General features: G+C 48.1%; 1 protein-coding gene across 1 annotated transcript in view; it reads right to left on the minus strand.

Moving 5' to 3' along the window:
- Positions 1-2,803: 2,803 nt before the first annotated feature.
- Positions 2,804-18,226, minus strand: part of PPME1 (protein phosphatase methylesterase 1) — a 33,909-nt gene continuing 18,486 nt past the window's right edge. The window contains exons 4-14 of the mRNA XM_061351344.1: positions 15,694-15,751; positions 15,102-15,153; positions 12,891-13,045; positions 11,517-11,607; positions 10,478-10,543; positions 9,660-9,792; positions 8,799-8,928; positions 7,593-7,637; positions 6,898-6,962; positions 5,932-5,999; positions 2,804-4,385 (exon numbers count right to left, since the gene is read on the minus strand). Of these exons, the coding sequence (XP_061207328.1) occupies positions 4,367-4,385; positions 5,932-5,999; positions 6,898-6,962; positions 7,593-7,637; positions 8,799-8,928; positions 9,660-9,792; positions 10,478-10,543; positions 11,517-11,607; positions 12,891-13,045; positions 15,102-15,153; positions 15,694-15,751 (882 nt within the window). The 3' untranslated portion in view covers positions 2,804-4,366. The remainder of the gene's footprint in view (positions 4,386-5,931; positions 6,000-6,897; positions 6,963-7,592; positions 7,638-8,798; positions 8,929-9,659; positions 9,793-10,477; positions 10,544-11,516; positions 11,608-12,890; positions 13,046-15,101; positions 15,154-15,693; positions 15,752-18,226) is intronic.

Below are 18,226 nucleotides of genomic sequence, written 5' to 3' on the forward strand. Positions count from 1 at the left end.
GGAAGGTGGGAACTGATGGTTTCTGGAGTGCTGGCACGGTCCCTCTGAGGCTTCGTCCTGTTGCCATCACTCGGTGGAGAGAGGAAGAGTGAGGTTTGCTCTGAACTGCCCCAGTCTGGTGTTTCCCAGGTGCTGCCACTGAGATCTGGCACAGAATCACCTCTGAGAGCTTCCTGACCATGGGCTCAGACCCCTGTGGCCAGGCAGGAGCAGTTTCACCATCACCAGTGCAGGTCTGAGGGGATTTTCCTATTTCTAGGACTTTCAGAAGTCCTCAAATCCCAGCCTGGGTTGGGTTGAAGGGACCTTAAAGCTCCCCCAGCTCCAACCCCTGCCACAGGCAGGGACCCCTTCCACTGGAGCAGCTTGCTCCAAGCCCCTGTGTCCAACCTGGCCTTGAGCACTGCCAGGGATGGGGCAGCCACAGCTTCTCTGGGCACCCTGTGCCAGCGCCTCAGCACCCTCACAGGGAAGAGCTTCTGCCTAAGAGCTCAGCTCAGTCTCCCCTCGGGCAGGTTCAAGCCATTCCCCTTGGCCTGTCCCTACAGGCCCTTGTCCCAAGCCCCTCTCCAGCTTTCCTGCAGCCCCTTTAGGCACTGGAGCTGCTCTAAGGTCTCCCCTTCAGGAGCCTTCTCTTCTCCAGGCTGCCCCAGCCCAGCTCTCTCAGCCTGGCTCCAGAGCAGAGCTGCTCCAGCCCTCGCAGCAGCTCCATGGCCTCCTCTGGCCTCACTCCAACAGCTCCACATCCCTCTTGTGCTGCTGCCCCAGAGCTGAATCAGGGCTGCAGGGGGGGGTCTCCCCTTCATGCAGTAGAGGGCAGAATGACCTCCCTCCACCTGCTGTCATCTCAGCAATCACAAAGGAGTTGGTATCAGGGCTGAAATGGGCTTTCCCAGGTTGCCCAGTCCCTTTCCTTGCCAAAAGGCAGGGGGAGGGAACATATTCCCTATAGCTGCATCATGTCTGAAAGCCCACTGTCATAGAGGGAAGAAACCCGGTTGTAACAGCCTGAGGATCTCTGCATTGTGACCACAGTCACAAGAAGCATCACCATTCTTAACTGGCTTTGGTATCATCTCCCACCCACTCCACATCTGGCCCAGGGCAGGCTGGAGACAAAGATAAGGCTCAAAGGAGAAGTGAGCTCTGACAGCACCATGATTCAGCAACCAAACACTGAGCGGCTGCACCCGGATGCATCTATCACCCCAGTCACCTCCAGTCCCAAACACCAGCACGGAGGAGCTGTGCTGGGTTAAATGCGTGCAGACACAGGCAGTGAGCTCAGCGTGAGCAGGATCTGCACTCAAAGCAAAGCTATGTGCTCTGGCATACAGGAAACAGCTTTCCCAACAATCCCAGTGCTCCTGGGATCTCCGAGGCACCACTGGTTTGGTCTGGTGCACATAAATCCAGGCGCTGGGGTTGATGCGAGCGAGGCCTGTGACTAACCCAAAACTGCATCTTCTGCTCCTGCCAAGCCTTGGGATTTTCCATTGTGAAAGTTTCCACTGCTCCTCAATCCAACAACTGCAACAAATCAAGAGAGATTGCACAGGATCAGAGAATCATGGGATGGGTTGGGATGAAGGGAGCTTAAAACTCATCCAGCTCCAACCCCTGCCATGGGCAGGGACCCCTTCCACTGGAGCAGCTTGCTCCAAGCCCCTGTGTCCTTGAGCACTGCCAGGGATGGGGCAGCCACAGCTTCTCTGGGCACCCTGTGCCAGCGCCTCAGCACCCTCACAGGGAAGAGCTTCTGCCTAGGAGCTCAGCTCAGTCTAGTGCCAGCTTAAACCCAGCGTCCTTTCATTCCAGCCACCCTCCTCCTCTTTATCTGCTCTTTAACACACAGTACAACGTTGCAGCCCGTGGAAAAACGCAGCAGAAGCTGGTAATTTGGGGGGGGTTTCTATAGTGCCCCATTTTTCATGAGTCAAAGAGAACATTTCTTCTCCCTGCACTTCACTTCACCACGGTCTGCACCATCCTGCACCTAAACACCTGAGACAGGACAAGCAACCACCATAGCAGCACTGACACTCTTCAGTCTCAAAGCACTTGTGGCTTGACACAGCCAAAAGGAATCCTCCTCCAGCCCCCCCTCACCAATGCTGCTGCTGTCCCTGTTGTCACCTCTTAGTGCAGGCAGGACTCTGGGAGCCCCTGCACCTCCTCTGTGTGAGTCAGGGCTGAGCTCAGCACGGAGCAATGTCACATTCGAGAGGCTGTTGAATTCTTTATTGTTTCCCACTCACTTCTCAAATGTCAACAACAAAACAGAATTCCAGGGAGCCCCGAAGCTGTCATTCACCTTCCAGTGGGGTTCTATGGGATACAAAACGGATCTGCTTCTCCATGGAGGGTTGGGGTGGTTGAAGAGCTCACAAAGTGCAAAAGCCAATGAAAGGGGAGAGGCAAAGGCGAGGAGTTACCGCAATGAATCCCTCAAAGCCAGCTGCTCCAATGTTACTTCAGCACACAGGAATGTGGCTTTACCAAGACCATTCATGAGGATGACAACAGGCACATGCTTAACCAGCCCATGAAGTGACTCTGGACATAACACACAGCATTATTTCATCTCTAACAGCTTGAGCACAGGAATCATCCGGAAAGGACCGAGGATTTTGCCAATCTTCAGGATACAGCTTGGGAAAAGTGCTGTTTTGCACCTCAAACTCCATTTAATCCATCAGCAACTAAACCAGGATGCATGTTACATCAAGGTGATAGCAAAGTAATGCAGGAATTAACACACTGACTTACAGAGGGAAGTGTGGAAGCCAACAATTGCTCTTTGAACACCTGAGTGCCGATGGGTGACGTACCAGGAGAGAGGAGAGCTCTCTGGGATGAGGCTTGTCTCTAACCCAAGCATCTCCCACCCTGATGGGTCAGGGAAGGGATGCAGAGCAAGGCCACAACCGCTGTGCCCAGGGCTCACATGCGAATGAAGCAGAGGAGATGAGGGAGATCTCCATCAGGGTGAACACCAAAGCCCAACCAGGCGTTGCCAGCTCTTCACACGACCTCCCTTCAGCCCACCTGCACCTCTCAAAGGCCAAGGATTCATGACAGCTCTTGTCACAGGACGCAGACATCACAGCTCCCAGAATCAGGCCAACAACAGAACTCTTGCTTCAGCAAAACAGCGTTAAACGCTGCTTCCATCATACAGCATCGAGGGGTACGGACACAAGGCAAAAGGAAAAGGGATTTCAGACATCCACTGGCAAAACACTGAGGAAAACTGCTCCAAAACGTGGCTGCTTGCTCTTCGAGTGATTGCTTTCAGCAACCTGGCAAGCTGTCTGTGGATAACTGAACCCTGAAGCAAAGCTCTCCGTGCAACTACAGCATTCACATGGATATCTGGAAGGCAGGCAGCGAACTGGTCGAGGGTGACAGTGAAAACAAGGTCTTTCCTCCAGTACTGGGGAGTATTGGAGCAATGCAGCAGCAGGACAGGCTCCAAACTCTTCCAGGGTTTTATTTCGTGAGCATCTTCCATTTCTTTCATCCAGAAGGTGCTGATCTCTGCTCAGTTGTGTGCAGCAGCGTGAAGGAGGGAAGCAGAAACACATTCCAGGCCTGCTGAGCATGTTGTTAGTGCTGCTCTTGGGTCTTCCCCATGAACACAGGCCCAGAGGCTCCTGCCTGTTATCTTCTGCAGCAGATGGAGTTATCCAGGATGTTTTTGTCAGCAAGAACTTGAAATGAGCATTAAGAAAGCTGTAAGACTCCAGAATGGAGCTCAGGGTCTCCCCTCTTCTTTTTGGTTTACAGGCCCATCCAGCCTTGCTCAGGAGACAGCATCTGGGTTCTTCCTGCAGCTTAACTCATAAGGTTGGCACTGGTGAGGCAAAACCTGAGCTCCCAATGAAACCAATACCTTGTTGCTTTAGGGGAAAGAGATGTGTGTATAAAAAGCAAACCTAAGGGGCACTTCAAAGACGATGAGACAATTCCATGGAGAAATCCTGAAGCCTTTGGCTACGCTGCAATGCCCTCGGTGGATCTGGACTGCCAACAGCCCCTTTGCAGTTGGGTCCAAGAAAGCCTGAGAACTGATGGAGTTATGATCAACTACTTGGGATTTCAGGAGGTCTTTCCTTGTGGCAGCAGAGGGGAGCCCACTTCTGAGTGCCTGAAGAGCTGCTCATGGCCTTCAGTCCAAGCTGCTTCCCAGCAAGGAAGTCCCTAAACATTTACACATTCTGGAGAACTAGGTCTAAGGGGGATGGATCTCACACCAACTTCTCACTGCCGCTGAACTGGAGGGATGAAAGGATATGGGTACATCACAGTGGCCTCTGGTGCAGTTTATTTACAACAGGACTCAGTGCTGGAGAACACCAGGGTATTAACAAGCAGGAAACACACTAGGAGGGAAAAAGGAGAGGGGAAGAGAAGTCACACGTTAAAACCAAAGTATTCTCTGCAGATTGACTCTGCAAAAGCCTAAATTCAGCTGGTAAACAAGGCCAAAAGAAGTCTATCATGCAGAGCAGAACCAGCATTAATGCACTCAATGGTAACTTGTGAGCTACATAAGCAGTGAGAAGCACAAAAGCTTGATATATGGCTTCAAGCACACTCAAGCCACCTCCCTTCCTCCAAGCCTCTTGGTTTAAAGCTGTTCTTGCTAAAACCATAATAGCAGGAGCAACAGATCAGACCCTCAAGACAGCACAGGTTGTCAAATACGTGGTGGAGATTCAACATTACACTGCAGCCCTTTGGTCTTATCCCTCCCCTCACCATTTACACATCAACCTACACCATATCCTTGCATTGATTTCAAATATGCAGCCCAGAGTCCTGCAGTTCCACTGTTTCATCCCCAAGGGCACAGGATAAAGGGGGACAAAAGGAAGAGATCATCCTTTTTAGCGTTGCCAGTCCTACAGCATCACACATTTTGGGGCTTTTGTTGAGGACTTCTTAGCTAAAAGCAGGAAGACTTTTCAAGAATGCTTAAGAAACTGCTTAAAACCTGCTTATTTTACCATTCAGCTGAAAGATGATCCCAAAGCAGACCTGCACCTTCTGAGCTTGGTTTATTTATGAGTTTAAGGTGTGTAACTAAGACTTTGGGGTGTTTTTCCAATCAACCTTATCAGCCACAACCTACTTTCACCATTGTGGCTGCTGGCAGAGACCTGGCTTCTCCAGTTCATTCTGATATGAAAACACATGAGGAAGTCTGCAAAGTGAAGCACATCCTTTACTCGTCTAATCCCACCTGTATTTCTTGGCCAGTGTGGTGCAAGTTGTTTCCAAAACACAGGGCCTTGATTACTTAAGTAAAATGTTATTTAAACTAAATACCACAAAACTTATAATTCTGCCTTTTGGCAGGCTAATAAGAAAGGTATCAGCTTGGGAGGATTCATTGCTCCCATCCAAGGAAGGAGGTTTCATTAAGGTAAGTTAATCACATAGTCATACAATGGTTTGGGTTGGAAGGGACCTTAAAGCTCATCCAGTTCCAACTGCCTGCCATAGGCAGGGACACCTTGGGTCTCCCAAGCCCCTCTCCAGCTTTCCTGCAGCCCCTTTAGGCACTGGAGCTGCTCTCAGGTCTCCCCTTCACACAGCAGAGGGGCAGGATCCCCTCCCTGAGCTGCTGCTCACGCTCTGGGGGTGCAGCCCAGCACATGAGGGGGGTTCTGGGCTCAAGCCCTCACTGAAGCCGGGTCATGGGGAGCTTCTCCTCACCCAGCACCCCAAGTCCTTCTCCTCAGGCTGCTCCATCCAGTCTCACCCCAGCCTGGGTTTGTGCTGGGATTGCCCTCACCCATGTGCAGCACCTTGCATTAACGCCACTGCATTATTGGCTGTGACTCCAAGCTCTTTGGTACATGTGCTTTTAGCATCACGCTAGAACTCCAGCCTCCCACAGCTCTAGCACACACAGAGCCTTACCACTGGAATCCACCGATGGGCTCTGTAAACCTGTGACGGATCAGGAACGTCGCAACAGCTTCAGCAACCTGAGGAAAGGGGGAAAATATGGGTCAGAATTAAAAGGGACATGAAGGTAACAAGAAAACCAGGTGGTTTTCAAAGCCTGAAGCATTTCCAACAACAGATCATGCCCTCAGGTCCTCTTGCTGAATCAAGTTTGCCCCTTTAAGGTTAAGGGCTCCGTGTAACATCCTTTTATAGAAGAAACCAAAAGGAACTACATGCTTCCAGCCTTACTCTGACACTGATATCCCAATCTGACCAAACTCTTTCTCGGCCTCTTTCAGTAATTCTTATAACAATGCCTAAGTTTAGCAGGGGAAAAAGGATGTGGTGAGATCATGGAGCAAGTTATTCCCATAAAGGATAAATCCTGACAGTAATAACATTGCTTAGAATGTATGTTAGAAAGAATAATAATCTAAGAACTTGGTATGTCTAGATAAAAATCCCTATTTCAGACTGGTGAAGCACAGAAAGGCTGAGTTTTAAACTCACAGTGGTCAGTGCAGAATAAGCTTTAAAACCAGATGTGTTTCCAACCACAGGCTCCATCAGCTGCACCACATTCCTGCTTCTGTCATAGAATCCCAGACTGGTTTGGGCTGAAGGGACCTTAAAGCTTATCTAGTACCAATCCCTGCATGGGCAGGGACACCTTCCACTAGAGCAGCTTGCTCCAAGCCCCTGTGTCCAACCTGGCCTTGAGCACTGCCAGGGATGGGGCAGCCACAGCTTCTCTGGGCACCCTGTGCCAGCACCTCAGTATCCTCCAATAGCCAGTTGCCAATGGCCAGTTATGATGTGACAAAAACTGTCCCTGAGGTAAAATCTCTGCATCATAGTAAGGCACAGACCCCACTTGCATTTAAGCTGTGAAGACGATGACTTTTCTAGCTCCAACCCCACAGTGGTGCTGCTCACCTTGTCTGGAGCATCTTCATGGACTGCATGGCCACACTGTGGGAGGACCTGCATCTGAAACTTCCCTGCAGATCAAGAGAGTCATCACTGGAGCTGCTGTTTAAATGACCTTGATTTCTGATAGCCATGGTTTAGACAAGCAGTTTGTGTGTACACAGGAAACATCACACACTACACCCTTAACAGCACTGTGAATTCAGTTCTAAAACAGATTCTTTAGAAGCAAACCTCACTAGATCTCACTATATCACATGTGAAGAGGGAGCAGGGAAAGCACAGAAGTCCAGGGCAGATTATGTAGTACACACAGCAGTTTCCAAAGCCAGAATCAGCTGCTTAATTCATAGAATCATAGAAAGGTTTGGGTTGGAAGGGACTTCAAAAGAAAGAAGCCCTCATGATCATTCTGATCCAAGTGTGGCAGCTCCATGTCTGGAGCTGAACATTAGACTCAACGAGAACCATGGCAACAGCCCTTCACAACTCCTGATGCAGCTTTTCCCTTCTCAACTTACCCACTTTCCCTACAACCACAGACACTTTGGGATGGATGAATTCATGCGTGCTTGTTTTGATACAGACTGCACCTGGTGAGAGGCTATTCCAGCTCTTCCTCCTGTATGAACCCATTGCAACAAACTACCACCCAAAAAGAGCACTACCATAAGGATAGAGTAATAGCATTAAGTATTTACCTTGCATCTGTCCAATTGTTAGATCTTTATCCAGCCTGTCAACACCTACAATCAAATAAAGAGATGGATTGGAAATACGACTGTCTAAGCAGGGCTTTACTCCTTACTTTGATAGAGAGATTTAACAAAAGAAACACCCCTGACACCTACCATAAGGACATTTCCCTGCTGCACCTCAAGAGAGCAAAGTGACAGGGAAAAATCCCAGTCCAAAATGAAAGAATACATCCCTCCTTACAATTTAAAAGGGTATTTGTTTTGGTTACACACTGTATTCCCTATTAAGGCACAAAAAGGGGCCTATATCTGGCTGCAGAACATCAAAAATTTGGCTTTCAGTTGAAATGAAGTTCAAATCATGCACAGGTAGTAATGGAGGCTGAAGGGCAGCTGGGATCTGTCCTGTTTGTCCCTCTTCCACATCATAGAACAAAACCACCCCTCCAACAGCAGCAGTACACAATATGTCATTATGCGCTGCTTTGGTGTTAGAGGTTCTGAGCTGATTGCAGGTTGGCATGCATTAAATGGATGGTTTTACAGTTCAAGATACGTAGAGAAGCCGAGGTGGAAAAGAGAGGTCCGGTGTTCTTGGAAAAAGGCATAAGCCAAATCCTATTCCCCAAAATCATAGAATAGTTAGGGTTGGAAAGGACCTTAAGATCATCCAGTTCCAACCCCCTGCCATGGGCAGGGACACTTTGCACTAAACCATGGCACCCAAGGCCTCGTCCAGCCTGGCCTTGAACACTGCCAGGGATGGCGCATTCACAACCTCCCTGGGCAACCCATTCCAGTGCCTCACCACCCTCACCACTCCTTATATCCAATCTAAACTTCCCCTGTTTAAGTTTTAACCCATTACCCCTTGTCCATCCCCAGCATCCCTATAGGCCCCCTTCAGACACTGCAAGCTGCGCTGAGGTCTCCACACAGCCTTCTCTTCTCCAGGCTCAACAGCCCCAACCTTCTCATCCTTTCTTCATATGGGAGCTGCTCCAGCCCCTGATTATCCTCGTGGCCTCCTCTGGACTTGTTCCAGCAGTTCCAGTCCTTTTTATGTTGAGGACACCAGAACTGCACACAAAACTCCAGGTGAGGTCTCAAGAGAGCAGAGTAAAGCGGCAGGATCACCCCCAAATCCAAGCAGGACATCACTGAAGTCAACAGCCACTGAAGCTGAGCAGGACTGGAAGAGCCACGTACCAGCTAAAAGCAAGAGCTTTGGCGTTGGGCAGCTCAGGAAGAGGTTTGACAAGCCCCTGAACCAGCCATCCCAGTACTTCTCTGTTTTCGCCAGTTCGATCCGCCACGTGTATAAGTGCTCCTTCTTTGTCTGCAGGGAGGAAAAAGAGAGAGCTCTGCATTAGGCATCACTAAAGCAGCTGAGATAAAATGAACCCGAGGGCCAGTTGGAAGTACATCTAGGAAACAACTGGCTCCCTCTGGTGGAGGTGATTCCAAGGGGATGAGCCTCTTTGTTCCTAAATTCCTCCCCATATGAAGCCAAAGTAGGGAACAAGAAAGTCAGCAGGAGCTACACATACAGATCAAGAGAAGGCTGCAGTATTCAGGGTGCTCAATTTGCTTGGTTTTACTGGCACAAATAGCTTGCAAATGGTCTGAACGTTCACACTTGGCTCTCAGGTGATAGAGAAATACAAGGGGCTAAGCTGGCTCCAGTGATTTTCCTCAAGGAATTTACAATCCTGGGTTGCAATCATCTGGATGAGCTCCTGAATGCTCCTGTGCCTTGGAAGTGAACAAAAATAGCACAAAGACTCAGAACAGAGCATTTCCCATTCAGGCCAGAAGCCTTATTTCAAGTGCTACACATTAAACCTGTGAGCAGCTCAGGAAAGGAAACCAAACCCAGGCTTTCAGGTAATAGCCCAGGATAGAACTGGTGAAGCGAGATGAAGAAGGAAAACAACATTCCCAGTATAAAGTTTTCAGTGCCTGGAGTTGCTCCCTTTTATATTAGGATGATCTGGATCACTACTGGTGGCTGCTCTTCATGGGAGCATCAGGCAAACACAGCTGAAAACACAGCAAGAAACTTCCTACCTCTGTGTCATCTTCTTTCTTCCTTTTGTTGACAGAGCCTCCCCCTTCCTCATTCTCTTCCTCCTCTTCCTCCTCTTCAATAATACCCTCCACTATGGCTTTAGGACATTCAGGGCTTGCAGCCCCTTCACACCTGGGAAATAAAAGCAGAAAATGATTCCCTGCCAAACAGAGCAGGTTTTAACCTGAAGTGTTCAGCAATTTCGCAGATAGTGGTTGAAAAAGCGTTTTCAAGCTTAAAAGTAGCTTTGGATGGAAGATACAGTCATGAGGATGAGCCATGGGACCAAGTGCCTGTGCAGCATGTGTATCCCAAAGCTATTATCAGTGCAAATAGAGGCAAAAAATGGTTAAACAATCAACAACTGCTTTACTTCAAGGAGTATGAGCTATATGTAAAGGCTTTGGATATATCAAGGATTAGAGTGGTATAACCAGGTTACTCTGATCCTCACAACCCACCCCAGATCACTCCCTAAATGCAACAGATAAATAAAGCATTACTAAAAGGGAGCAAAAGAGTCCATACCCAAAAGGTCAGCCTGATTTAGGACATGATTTCTGAAGAGGCATCAGACTGACACTTGTTTCTTAATGTGTGCAGAAACCCAGACAACCAAAGGAATGCACAACCAGCAGCAGTTAAAACATGGCTCTTGGTGGATTTTTGCTGCTGTTGGCATCAGCTGTGATCAAACGGTAAGAAATCTGTGTTTGCTAGAGGAAATCTCCCCTTTCAAGCACATTTGTGGCATTGTAAGCCAGAAAAGATGATTTTAAGAGCTTTAAATACCAAAACAAAACCAAAAACCACCTACTGTTTGACTTGACCGACCATAGACACTCGGGCAGATTCAAGGTTTCTTATCTGTCCACTTTTTACACTAGGGAAGAAATAAAAATAAATCAGAAGAAGGGCACAAATAATTACTAAATAGGAACTCTCAGGCTCAGAAACAGGAATAAAACCCTTCTACAGTGCATTATTTCCCCAAAAGATCCCATTCTCAGCCATTCACAGTGGCTCATGCTACACACCGACCTACTTGAACCCTTACTGTCACTGTAACTGTGGATTTAAAAGCACTGGTGGGGTAACACTGAAACAGGGTTGTACCCATTTCATTGCAGGGGACAGGGAGAAGTCAGAAACAACGTGGGTATTTGGGAGCAGAAGTGGGCTTGCTGTAGGCCAACTTACAAATGTAGCCATAAAACCTCTTCCTTTCACATTCAACTGCCAAATGTAAAGGTAATTCTTGATGAATCCTGTTTTTACACATGGGAATGATGTCTCGAGCTTCTTCTCTAAGAGCTGGGACACTTACAAGGAAGCTGCAATTCATTACCATGAGGCTTTCCATTAGTTGAAACACTTAGAGGATCCTTCTCCAATGCCCAACCAACTCTCTTGGGAAATTAATGACAGGCTGAGAGAGCTGGGCTGGGGCAGCCTGGAGAAGAGAAGGCTCCTGAAGGGGAGACCTGAGAGCAGCTCCAGTGCCTAAAGGGGCTGCAGGAAAGCTGGAGAGGGGCTTGGGACAAGGGCCTGTAGGGACAGGCCAAGGGGAATGGCTTGAACCTGCCCGAGGGGAGACTGAGCTGAGCTCTTAGGCAGAAGCTCTTCCCTGTGAGGGTGCTGAGGCGCTGGCACAGGGTGCCCAGAGAAGCTGTGGCTGCCCCATCCCTGGCAGTGTTCAAGGCCAGGTTGGACACAGGGGCTTGGAGCAAGCTGCTCCAGTGGAAGGGGTCCCTGCCTGTGGCAGGGGTTGGAATTGGATGAGCTTTAAGTTCCCTTCAACCCAAACCAGTCTGGGATTCCATGATTTTGGGGATTACAATAAACTCAAGCATTACCTCCACTCAATGGCATTTTCCAGCGACTTGAATGTTTTGGGACGACTCCTTAAGAAGTTCTGCATGCTGTTCAGTGCATCCATGGCTGTACCTAAAACCAAGTATTGTAACTTGATGGCATCTGATGAAATTATTGCCACATCCCTCTACAGAGAACTGCCTCCCAGGGAAGACCCTCAGAGAGGGCTGGAGCTCACTGGGGATTTAATGCTGTTAAGGAAAGCACAACTCACTGCTCCTAAGCCCAAAGTCATACTTGCTCCCACATTAGGAAATTAATATTTGAAGAGATAGGACATTCAGATAATAAGAGAAGGCAATAATCACTAAGCATACACCATGCGTCCTATAAAAAGCCACCCTCCTCCCCTCTAATAAGAAAGTATTGCAAGGAAATTACAGGAAAAACAGCAAACTGAATCTGACTGGGAAAAGAAAAAGGAGGGGTGAGAGCAGAAACACTTTTGTGTAGGATGGAATCAGGATTGGATTAAAACTGGGCAGAACCTTCTGGATTTGGGGATTTGGGCATAAAAGACATGCGTGGAAGACAGAACCCCATCCAAACGGACAGAACCCCATCCAATGGGATAGAATCCCATCCAATGGGACAAACTCCCATCCAAAGGGACAGAACCCCACCAATGGGACAGACTCCCATCCAAAGGGACAGAACCCCATCCAATGGGACAAACTCCCATCCAAAGGGACAGAACCCCACCAATGGGACAGAATCCCATCCAAAGGGACAGACTCCCATCCAAAGGGACAGAACCCCACCAATGGGACAGACTCTCATCCAAAGGGACAGAACCCCATCCAATGGGACAAACTCCCATCCAAAGGGACAGAACCCCACCAATGGGACAGAATCCCATCCAAAGGGACAGACTCTCATCCAAAGGGACAGAACCCCATCCAATGGGACAAACTCCCATCCAAAGGGACAGAACCCCACCAATGGGACAGACTCCCATCCAAAGGGACAGAACCCCACCAATGGGACAGACCCCCATCCAAAGGGACAGACTCCCATCCAAAGGGACAGAACCCCACCAATGGGACAGACCCCCATCCAATGGGACAGAACCCCATCCAAGGGGACAGAACCCCACCAATGGGACAGACTCCCATCCAATGGGACAGAACCCCATCCAATGGGACAGAACCCCATCCAAAGGGACAGACTCCCATCCAAAGGGACAGAACCCCATCCAAAGGGACAGACTCCCATCCAAAGGGACAGAACCCCATCCAAAGGGACAGAACCCCATCCAAAGGGACAGAACCCCATCCAATGGGACAGACTCCCATCCAAAGAGACAGAACCCCATCCCAGGGCACAGACCCCCATCCCAGGGGACACACACTCACCTTCCACCACATCGATCATGCAGAGCCCCAGTAAACTTGGCACCAGGTTTGCGACCGCCGTGTGCACCGCGATGGCCCCCCCCATGCTGTGCCCAATGAGCATGATGGGGGGCGGGAGGTCCCCATACAGAGCTTCCACCACGTTGCCAACATCTCTGCCAAATGAGAGCACAGATTAGTTGGGGTCTGTATCCTGAGGCATTCCTGAAGATTTCATGGTAGGAGGAGATAGTACAGATCCAAGACCTGTTTCCAGCTCTCAATCCTGTCTGTATGCAACAACCCACAGGTAACAAATGCATTCTCTGATCACTAGATGGGCTTTAAAGTCCTTTCCAACCCCAACCACTCCATGAGTCTATGACTTAATCTAGGTACCAATACAGGGAATCATTCAAACCAATACTGTCCTGAACAAGCACATAATTTCTGCTTTTACTAAAGGAAAATGCTCATTTAAGTGCTTTTTAATAAAAGAAAGAGCAAGATCCTGCCCCGTGGTTAGGGCAATCCCAGGTACAGGTACAGCTACAGGCTAGGCAGAGAAGTGATTTAGAGCAGCCCTGAGGCCCAGAACCTCGCTTTGTGTTGGGCTGCATCCCCAGCATTGTGAGCAGCAGGTCAAGGGAGGTGATCCTGCCCCTCTGCTCTGCTCTGGTGAGCCCCCACTTGCAGCACTGTGTGCAGTTCTGGGGTCCTCAACATCAGAAGGACATGGAGCTGTTGGAGCAAGTCCAGAGGAGGCCACGAGGATGCTCAGGGGCTGGAGCAGCTCCTGTATGGAGCCAGGCTGAGAACATTGGGGCTGTTGAGCCTGGAGAAGAGAAGCTGCATGGAGACCTCAGAGCAGCTTCCAGTATCTGAAGGGGGCTACAGGGATGCTGGGGAGGGACTCTTCATTAGGGACTGCAGTGACAGGACAAGGGGTGATGGGTTCAGACTGAAACAGGGGAAGTTTAGATTGGATATAAGGAGGAAATTCTTTCCTGTGAGGGTGCTGAGGCACTGGAATGGGTTACCCAGGATGCTGTGAATGCTCCATCCCTGGCAGTGTTCAAGGCCAGGTTGGAGAGAGCCTTGGGTACCGTGGTTTAGTGTGAGGTGTCCCTGCCCATGGCAGGGGGGTTCGAACTTGGTGATCTTAACGTCCTTTCCAACCCAAACCTTTCTATGATTCTGTGATTGACATTTACTGAAGAGCACTGTAGCTTAAGACAACCAAATTGGGTTTCCTGCCTCAAAGCATTCAGAGGCAGGAGACCTGAGCAGTACTGCAACTGGAAAATGGGAAACGAGTCAAAAACCCAAGGATGATCAGTTTGTTTGCTCTGTCAGAGAAAATTCCTTGAGGATTTGAGAAGAAAAAAGAAACCCTACTATAATTTAAGGCTCCTATTTAAAGTCAGGGATAACTCTCAAGATCATTGCTAAAAGGAGAGGATGGTTTAAAACCAAAAGGGACTTGTTCCCCCTCAAGCAGTTTTGCTTCAGATCTAAAATTTCTCATCATTCCATACAGTGTTTCCTCAGGACAACACCACATGAGGATCTGACAAGCCACAAGCAGTAGCAATAAGGCACACAATGGAAGTCAGAATTCATTTCACACATGGCCTCCCCTCAACAAACCAAGTGGATTTGTCCATAGGAAGGTTACAAAATCCTTCATGATTTAATTGTTTCATAGCAAAGGGTCTCTTTGTATCAACTATGGACATAACAATGTGTTTAACAGTGGGGATTTGCTTTTCTTACAGCTTTGTCAAGAGGGAGATTTGCATCCCAAAGCAAGTCAGGGCAGCCTGAAACAGCAACTCCCTCCATGCTTTAAAGTCTCAGTCTGTGCCCCACACTTTGGGGGTGATATCAATTTTAAGCTTGGTGATTTCAAGCTAAAATGCCCAAATTGCTTATATCCAAGGAAAGAAATTCCCTTCTGCTGGTTTAAAGTGTTCACTGCAATGAAGCCACTGCTCTTTAAAGCCTGGAGTACAATTCAGTTGGGAATCTGACTTAGCTGGAAGAGACCTAATTCCAAACAGATTTAAACTGTCCCAAAATGGGAGAAGAAAGGATAACTACCAGACTCATGTGAAATGAAACCACCTTCCAGCTCCCTGAACAAAGGCTGTGTGTCCTCAAGTAGTTTATTGCTCAATAGATAAAGGTTTGTGAACAGTGAAACACTAAAGAGAGCATCAGCATCCTTACTTTGACATAGTCTCTGCAGAGAGATCTTCAGGATTCCTCACTTTGGTTTCTCCTGAAAGAACAAGCAAAAATCAAGTTCACACAAGCTGAAAACCTTCAGAACCCCTCAGGATTTAGAGCAGTAACTGCACAAAGCTTTTTGGCACAGTTATTAAGAGCAAGGCTACTACAGTTAACATGAATAATGAAGAACCAACCCCAGAGTTAATAGGAACAGTTGGTACTTTATCATAGGAAACACTCCCCATAATGTTCCATATTTGCAGAGTACCTTAAAACTAAAGAACAGAGCTTATTTCTAATGGTAAAGACCAGCTATGGGTTATGAAACATGAAGGAAGGGCTTGGTAGCAGTATGTGAGAAGGAACAAGTCCATCACTGCCTCACACAAAGGCACAGGGAGTCTCAGCTTCTGGTACATGAGGATGGATAGCTGCAGAGCTCTCTTTTCCATCTCTGCTTTGGCATAAACATTGGGATACCTTAAGGATGCTTTTTTAGTCCTTTTAGCAGGGATTTGTTACATCTTCTTTAAAATACAAGAGTGTGAAACATGCTTTTTGTGATTTGGGTTTGATTTCTTTCACCTACCATGGCCTCGGAGATCTAAAGCCACAATCCGGCACTGAATCCTGTTAATGATTGCAGCCTGCAAGAGGGAACAAAGAGGATGTCATTTGCAAAGTGCCACCCCCTCAGCTACAACAGGCTTAACAACAGCCTGAAACAGCAGCAAAGGTGACAAAACCCCTTCTACTGTCCAAGTGGCTGAACCTGGATTGCACAAGGTCACAGGAAGCAAGCAAGAGTATTCTGTATGAGCTAGCCTTAATTCACCAAAGCTCCATCCTTTCTATCTGAGGACATTTATCCCATGGTGCATAAGACATTATGAGTGTTTCCTGGGGTAATGAATTCAAGTTCTGTAGCACCTCAGCAAACTGAAGTGCATCAGTGGGATCAGACACCAAAGTAATGCCTCCCCTTCCCCACACCTGACAAAGCTGAGTCTTGGCTGTACAGCAGGGATGAAGATGAAGGAGCAAAGATTCCATTTGCTCTCAGAGAACAGAATTCTACAGTGAGGTCGAAATGTACAAAAATTGATCAGTCCAAAGGGACTGGGGGACACAAGTGAGGGATCTTTTTAAAGTAAGGGAGGGCTGCAATAAGATTACGCTCTATTTGTCCCCGACAGCTCCAGTTCTGTAAGTTATTTCAGGCATCACAGTGATTAAGTGTTGAAAGGAAGGTTTCTATGTAAAGGAATCATTGATTATTTAAACAGCCCTGCAGGAGTGGGGAAATTTCATAGAAGAAACCAAGTTTGGGTTGAAAGGGACCTTAGAGCTCATCCAGCTCCAACGCCTACCATGGGCAGGGACCCCTTCCACTGGAGCAGCTTGCTCCAAGCCCCTGTGTCCAACGTGGCCTTGAGCACTGCCAGGGATGGGGCAGCCACAGCTTCTCTGGGCACCCTGTGCCAGCGCCTCAGCACCCTCACAGGGAAGAGCTTCTGCCTAAGAGCTCAGCTCAGTCTCCCCTCAGGCAGGTTCAAGCCATTCCCCTTGGCCTGTCCCTACAGGCCCTTGTCCCAAGCCCCTCTCCAGCTTTCCTGCAGCCCCTTTAGGCACTGGAGCTGCTCTAAGGTCTCCCCTTCAGGAGCCTTCTCTTCTCCAGGCTGCCCCAGCCCAGCTCTCTCAGCCTGGCTCCAGAGCAGAGCTGCTCCAGCCCTCGCATCTCTGTGGCCTCCTCTGGACTCACTCCAACACCATGCAGAAAGTTACCAGGCCAATAAGCAAAAGCAGAAAGGAGCACACTGCTCCTGCAGGCTGTTATTTTATTTATCAATGGTTACTCACAATATTTCCCCAATTTGGATTTCTTCTTGTTTTTTTAGGGGAAAGGGTCTATTGGGGTTGTTTTTAACGTCTGGTTCATCCCAAACATTTAACACTCAATTGCTTGAGCCAAGCTTTCATTTCAAGATGCACAAAGGAAATAACTCTATAGCAGCCACGCAAAGGCATGAGTTAATTGTGGCTGCTTCCTCCTGCAGATGCAGTCTCAAGCGTGAGATGTAAATCTATGTGAATCCTGCTTGTGATCTCTGTTAATTGCTATAACAACATATAGTAACATATAAAGCCAATACAGTGTGATGACTGCAATCACTCTGCTAAATTCAGCTCTAGGGGGTTTAAAATGCAAACATGGTATTGGTGTTGTTATTGCAAATAGAGCTCTACAGAGGGTGGAAGCGACTTTTAAGAAGCCTCTTCCTTAACTCAGGAACATGTGATTTCATGCCTCTGCCTCTAAGAGCAATGACCTTCACTGCATAACCAAAGCACTGAACTAGGAGAGTAAAAGGCATCCATCCAGTTAGTGAGCTACAAGCAAGTACCTAACAGGCTTTAGCCTTAAATCTCCAGCTTACTAAAAGTCCAACAGTTTTAGGAGACCCAGATCTGCACCAGTCTCCAGTTCAGGTAAAGTTCAAAATGAACTGTAATTTGGGTACTATTCAGGACCAGAATTACAGCCCAGTTGGCAAAGTATTTTTCTAATGTGTCTTATATTATAAGGTGGTTTATGCTTACACCAGGATTACTCCAGAATCACGTGGGGAAATCAAGAGCAGTCACTAGTGACCCTTGTGAAATATTCATGCTTGTATCTCATTTGGATCTCTGCTTAAAGACTAAGTCATGTCCAGCCCAATGGCCTAAGGGAATGTATATGACCTAGCCAAAAGCATGGGGTAGATGAAGAGACTTCAGCCACTCCTCCATGGAAGCCATCCTAGAGCATCATGCTGTATGCTCAAAGAGTCCCTGTATTAATAAGGTCCCAAATAAAAATCACACCCTGCAAGTGATTTTACTTTACTTGTCATCCTTTAGAGGTTTTCTTCCTTAACTCCCTTCATTTTCCAAAGGGAATAGGGTGGGACGGATGTTTGTTTGGCCAGTCCTCACACTCACTCCCCTACTGACACCACCTCAATGTTGCTTGAGCACCAAAGGAGATTCCTTGACATGCCAAACAGGGCTTCAACACACAATGACAGCATCATGATGAGATATAGATGCTGGAATTTCACTGGTAGTCATGAAAAAGC

The sequence above is a fragment of the Neopsephotus bourkii genome, unplaced genomic scaffold, assembly GCF_033783945.1.
Source record: "Neopsephotus bourkii isolate Nb327-2 ecotype Australia unplaced genomic scaffold, CSIRO-AGI_Nbou_v1 NB_580, whole genome shotgun sequence".
Lineage (NCBI taxonomy): Eukaryota > Metazoa > Chordata > Aves > Psittaciformes > Psittacidae > Neopsephotus > Neopsephotus bourkii.